Source organism: Alosa alosa, chromosome 2 (genome assembly GCF_017589495.1).
Source record: "Alosa alosa isolate M-15738 ecotype Scorff River chromosome 2, AALO_Geno_1.1, whole genome shotgun sequence".
Classification (NCBI taxonomy): domain Eukaryota; kingdom Metazoa; phylum Chordata; class Actinopteri; order Clupeiformes; family Clupeidae; genus Alosa; species Alosa alosa.
In genome coordinates, this window is record NC_063190.1 from 35,830,197 (window position 1) to 35,836,318 (window position 6,122).

Below are 6,122 nucleotides of genomic sequence, written 5' to 3' on the forward strand. Positions count from 1 at the left end.
GTGGGGGTGTGTGTGTGTGTGGGGAGTGTGTGTGTGGGGGGAGTGTGTGTGTGTGGGGGAGTGTGTGTGTGTGTGTGTGTGTGGGGAGTGTGTGTGTGTGTGTGTGTGGGGAGTGTGTGTGTGGGGAGTGTGTGTGTGTGGGGAGTGTGTGTGTGGGGAGTGTGTGTGTGTGTGTGTAGACTGTGTCTGTGTGGAGTGTGTCTGTGTGTGTGTGGAGTGATTCATTTCTACTTGCTGTCTCCTTCTTTTGGCATTTCACAAACTGGATTCAGCCTTTAAATCTCTCCCTTAGAGTGTGTGTGTGTGTGTGTGTGTGACTTTAGAGGGATGAGCGTTTCTGTATTTCAATTTTAATTTCAATTTAATTTCACTTATAGAGCGCCACAACATTACACATGTATCATAGCACTTTACAGAGTGTTAAACATTCAGAGAGAGCCCATGAGTAACAGGGGCGAGGAAAAACTCCCTAGAATTGGAGATACATAGAGGAAGAAACCTTGAGCAGATCCACGACTCAAGGGCCTGACCCATCTGCCTAGGGTCAGTTACAGGGCAGTAAGATCTGTATACATGATAAATTAATAGGTTAGTTAGGTGTAGAGAATAGAACATGGTGTTTAAAGCCACCTGAGGTGAATGTTACAAAGAGTTAGGATGGTTACATATCCAGTATAATAGTGCATGAGGGATTAGGAGTTGTCGTAGGGCAAGTGGTGGGTCACTAGGCTGCTCGGGCCAGGAGTCCGGGCAAGGGGACAGCAACAGGCGATGGTAGGGCAGTCGTAGGGATGGGACTTCAGGTGCGATGAGGGCCAAACACAAGGATGGCTGATGACTGGTGATGGTTTAGCTCACAAGTGAGGTAAGGGGGAAGAGAGAGAGATATAGAGTGGGTTAGTATTACTATAAGTCATGATGCTTAGTATTAATAAGTATATCAATGGTACTATATAGTGTTATACTATAGAGACAAAAGGCAAGAGAGGGAGAGTTGAGAGAGAGAAGGAGAGAAGAGAGAGTTGAACAGCAAGACAGAAGAGGTAGAAGAGAGAGTTGAGAGAGAGAGAGAGAGGTAGAAGAGAGTTGAGAGAGAGAGGGGGAGAGAGAAGAGGTAGAAGAGAGAGTTGAGAGAGAGAGAGAGAAGAGGTAGAAGAGAGAGTTGAGAGAGAGAGGGGGAGAGAAGAGGTAGAAGAGAGAGTTGAGAGAGAGAGGGGGGAGAGAGTTGACGACGGTTGTTCTGACGGTTGTCTGACGGTTGATTTATTTTTGAGGGTTATGCACACGTGGCACATGAAAAGTCCATGACAGCGCTATGCTATAGCAGCATGACTAAGACATGGTGAAGGGTAGTCAGCACCAGCGCAGGTATGGTCAGTGACCACCATCGCATGCGTGACTGGGGTGGGGTCACACAAGGACACAGCAGGGTGGTCCATTCCAAAAAACCCTGAGGTGGGTGAAGTTCCACACCGCACCATACCTAACTATGGGAGGCACTAAAGAAAGCTCCACCTCCTACTGTACTGTTTTTGAAATTCTTGGGATTACAAGAAGGCCAGTATTCTGTGATCGTATAGGTGGGTTATATGGGACTAGAAGATCTTTAATATGTTCATGTGCCCAACCATTTATGGCTTTGTATGTTAGAAGTAATATTTTGAAGTCAAAGTAATATTTTGAAGCCATTGTAAAGATGCTAGGATGGGGGAAATACAGTATGTTAATATTTTTTGGTCCGTTGCGAGCAGCTGCATTTTGTATAAGCTGTATGTTCCTTAGACAGGTATTATTGCAGCCAGCATATAGAGCATTGCAATAGTCTATCCTTGAAGTGACAAAAGCGTGGGGTAATTTTTCAGCGTCTGGTGAGGATAAGGACTTCCTTATCTTTTTGTTTGTTTGTGTTTGTCTATGTATGTACTGTGTGTGTGTGTGTGTGTGTGTTAGGCAGAAGTGGGTTGTGTGTGAGAGCAGTTTTGTGTTTGTGTATGTTATATTTTTGTGTGTGTGCATTGGTGCAGCTGGGCTTTGTAAAGCAGGCCGTTAAAAAAGTTAATCATGTATAGTCATGTTAGCAAACTTTGACACTATGTAGGATTTTTTAAAAGAATTGTTGTTTCTTTGTCAAATGTAGGCCTATTGAGTTGAACACATAGTGTTTGCTTTACATAACTTTCATTTTGTTGGAGGTTAACCCTTAGAAACCGATTGACGCAAAAAACACACCCTTTCTTCTCTGTTACATTGCTCCGCGACTGTTCATCGCAGCGAGATGAAACCTTTATTGCATGACGGAGAAGAAGTGGGGCTTTCCAAAGACTACGCACAGACTACGCACGTGTCTGTACGATCAAGTATGAAAATTTAAAAAAAATCATGAAATTAAATCAAATTGCATCATATTTACAGTCTATACTTCTCTGCGTTCACTCGCGCACCTATTACTCTCGTTTGAATTACTCCCGAACCCTTGATCGCATAGATATGGCAAGCATATCAGAGACACAGGGCTATCCATTGGTACCATGGATATCGATCCTTCTGGCTAATAAAAACAGACGAAGTGACTGCAAAATATTAACGTCATGTACACAAACCAATGCTGCACACCTATTACTCTCGTTTGAATTACTCACGAACCCTTGATCGGATAGATATGGCAAGCATATCAGAGACACAGAGCTATCATTTGATACCAAGTACATCATTCTGGGTTATAAAACAGACGCAGTGATCTCTATCTCTCTATCTCCTCTCTCCCTCCACCCCTCTCTCATTCCGTCTCTCCCTCCCTCCATCTCTCCCTCTCTCCTTCCATCTCTCCCCTTCCATCTCTCCCTCTTTCCCTCCCTCCATCTCTCCATCTCTCTATCTCTCTATCTCCCTCTCTCCCTCCACCCCTCTCTCATTCTGTCTCTCCCTCCCTCCATCTCTTAGCTGCTTCACTCATGTTCTGCTTCAGTGCGTTCAACTTGGCCTCATCCAGCCTTTCATGTTCAGAGCTGATTCTAAAATGTCCTACATCTGTCTCTCCCTCCATCTGTCTCTATCTCTCTCCCTCCTTCCCTCTCTCCTTACATCTCTCTCTTCCTCCATCTCTCTCTCCCTCTCTCCCTCCTTCCCTCTCTCCCTCCATCTCTCTCTCTCCATCACCATCTGTCACTTCCCTCACTCTTAATTGCATTCAGTCTCTCTCTCTTTCTCTGTCCTTCTCATACTTAAATCCGTCCCTCTTTCTCATGGTGTGTGTGTGTGTGTGTGTCTTCAGGGGGTCTGTGTCTTCAACTGTTTTCTGGGCAGAGTATCAAAGGAAGACCGCCTATGCTTGCATCACTCCCTTTGTGTGTGTGTGTGTGTGCGTGTGTGTGTGAGAGAGAGAAAGTTTGTGTGCGTGTGTTTTTGTGTGTAGGCATATTTTGTAGGTGCCATTGTGTTTAGGAGGTATTTGTTTTCTTTAGTGTTTAGTCTGACAGGTGACATTTGAACTGATTTCCACCCAGTTTTGTGTGTGTGTGTGTGTGTGTGTGTGTGTGTACTGTTTTCAGTCAAGACCACTGTTCCTCAGTCTGTGTGTGTGTGCGTGTGTGCGAGTGTGATTACATGTCAGTACACAGACTGATCTTAGGCCCAGTCCACACGGAGACGCTTTTTGGGTTAAACGCACCCGGTTTTGCTTCGTCTTGGCTGATCGTCCAAACGAATCCTGTAAACGCACTGCCCGAAAACGCACTTTTTTGAAACCTGGTCCCAGGGTGAAAAAATCTGAAACCGTAGCCCTTGTGAGTTCGTTTGGACGGCGAAACCGCATATTTGCGTATTGATGACATCATCGCCACACCTCAGCTTCCCTGTACTTGACACTTATAGTAGACTTTCTAATGAGGAGACACAGCACTCAAAAAATCCTCCATATAAATGCATGGGCTTAGTTTGTAACGGGCAGTTGTCTACACATATCACACCCCTTCCGCTGCAAAACGTTGACATGTGAATACATTGAGCCAATCATGTGCTGTGTTGTGAATACATTGTGCCAATCATGTGTTGTTTGTGATCTCGTGCCAATCATGTGTTGTGATTGCAGCAAGATTGCAGTAGATTGGTGTCGTGAAGCCTTGCGCACGCGCATTTCTGCCGAGATGGATGCCCGATGAGTGGCCAAAAAGCGCTGCCATATGGCCACATATATAGTGGAGGGACTTGCCTAGAAGGACTTTCCTTATAGTAACAATACATGACATTACCTACGATTACACTCAGTAGGATGATGGTCACAACTGGTGCTGCGCAGCGCCAATAGCTTGGTGGACTGAACACTATTTTCCCGGTGTTTTTTTTGATGCATTCTAGCTACTGTCAGTGACGCGAGAGAACTAGTCAGAAGTTATTAGGGAAGTGCAGTGTAAGTTTTTAAATTAATTTGTGAGTAGTGCCGGTGTCATTCATTTATTTTATGTACAACATAAATAAATGCATTCTTAGTCTATTGAAGTCAGATATGAGCATAGTCAAAGACGCTTAGAACTCATGTTAAGCCTATGGTAGATACGCACTAAATGTGAATGCGAGATTTGATGCAGGCAAGTATCGACTGTTACTAACAAAGGTATTATAGCAATATTATAAATGTGGCGACGGAATAGCCTAGAACTTGGGTAGGCCTAGCGTTTAGTAGCCTATGCACCTGCGGTGATAGCCAAAACTAATGTGAATCGCGGACTATCCTACAACCAAAGAAAGTAAAGGTGATTAGTAGGCCTACCTGCGTTAGCCAAATAAAGGACGGGACTGAACCCTTCACAAACCGTAAAATAAAGTTTATTAGTTTTACAGTTGACTACAGTTGACAGTTTACCATCAGTCCACACAAACAATTCTGGTTTCCTTGCACTAGCCATTTTCGTCGTAGCCTACTTTGTTTGTATAGCCTACAGCGCGCAAGCTTTGGGCAATTTCTGTAACAAACAGTGCCACCTATAGGCCTGGGATATGAAGTAACGTGTTGAGTCGTGTTGAGATGGATCTCTCCATCTCTCTCCCTCTCTCTCTATCTCTCCCTCTCCCTCTCTCTATCTCTCCCTCTCTCTCTATTGCTTCCTCTCTCTCTCTATACCCTACCTTCATCATTCTCTGTTTGTCTCTCTCTCTTTCTATTTCTGCTGTGAATCTCAGCAGGGGTTCCCCTGCCCCCTCATTTGACACACACACTCACACACACACACAACGTCCCCTACTTTTATTAGTCATCTTCAAAGAGCCAGTTTATTTAGGGCTGTGTCTTCTGAGACTTAATTACCTGTTCAAATAGAGGCCATCGGCCTCTCTCTCTCTTTTCTCTCTCTCTCTCTCTCTCTCTCTCTCTCTCTCTCTCTCTCTCTCTCTCTCTCTCTCTCTCTCTCTCTACAGGACAATATTTGTAAAGTTTTATAAGCATATAGAGAATAGTTTAATTGTTTATGCATATATGCATGCATGTTCCAATGCGTGCGTGCGCGAGAGATCAATTATGTCGCGTCGTCGCGAGAGATCAATTATGTCGTCGCGTCGTGCGAGGGAGCGGTGCGAGGGAGTGAGTGTGTGTGTGTGTGTGCGAGGGGCGAGTGTGTGTGTGTGTGCGTGCGTGTGTGCGAGAGGGAGCGTGTGCGTGCGTGCGCGCCAAAGAGAGAGAATACAGCTTGAAACAGGTCACATGTAATTAGAAGATTTACAACTCTCCTTTAGACACACAATGCAACAGTCCGTCACAATGACCGATGTACAGTCGAGCTTTTATTCCTCCCCCACACACTCATCATCACCACCACAAGAAAAAACTCTCACACACACACACACACACACACAAAGATTTAGTCACACACTCAAAGCAAAGCAATATCCCACTCACAACAGCTACTCAGCACATGGCATTGCCCTCATTCACCCACACACATGCACACCCATGCCCACAAAACAGACACACGCACACGCACATGCATAGTCACACACACACCCATGCTCAGATCACACAAACAGACATACACGCACACACACACACACACACCCATGCTCAGACCACACAAACATGCACACATACACATACACATATACACACACATGCACACCCATGCTTACACCACACA

The 6,122-nt window shown here is 45.0% G+C and overlaps 1 protein-coding gene across 1 annotated transcript in view; it reads left to right on the forward strand.

The window, feature by feature from the left end:
- LOC125285510 (pyruvate carboxylase, mitochondrial-like) overlaps nucleotides 1-4,114 on the forward strand; it is a 90,992-nt gene extending 86,878 nt beyond the window's left edge. The window contains 1 exon segment of the mRNA XM_048229998.1: nucleotides 4,088-4,114. Within this exon segment, the coding sequence (XP_048085955.1) occupies nucleotides 4,088-4,114 (27 nt within the window).
- Nucleotides 4,115-6,122: the final 2,008 nt, after the last annotated feature.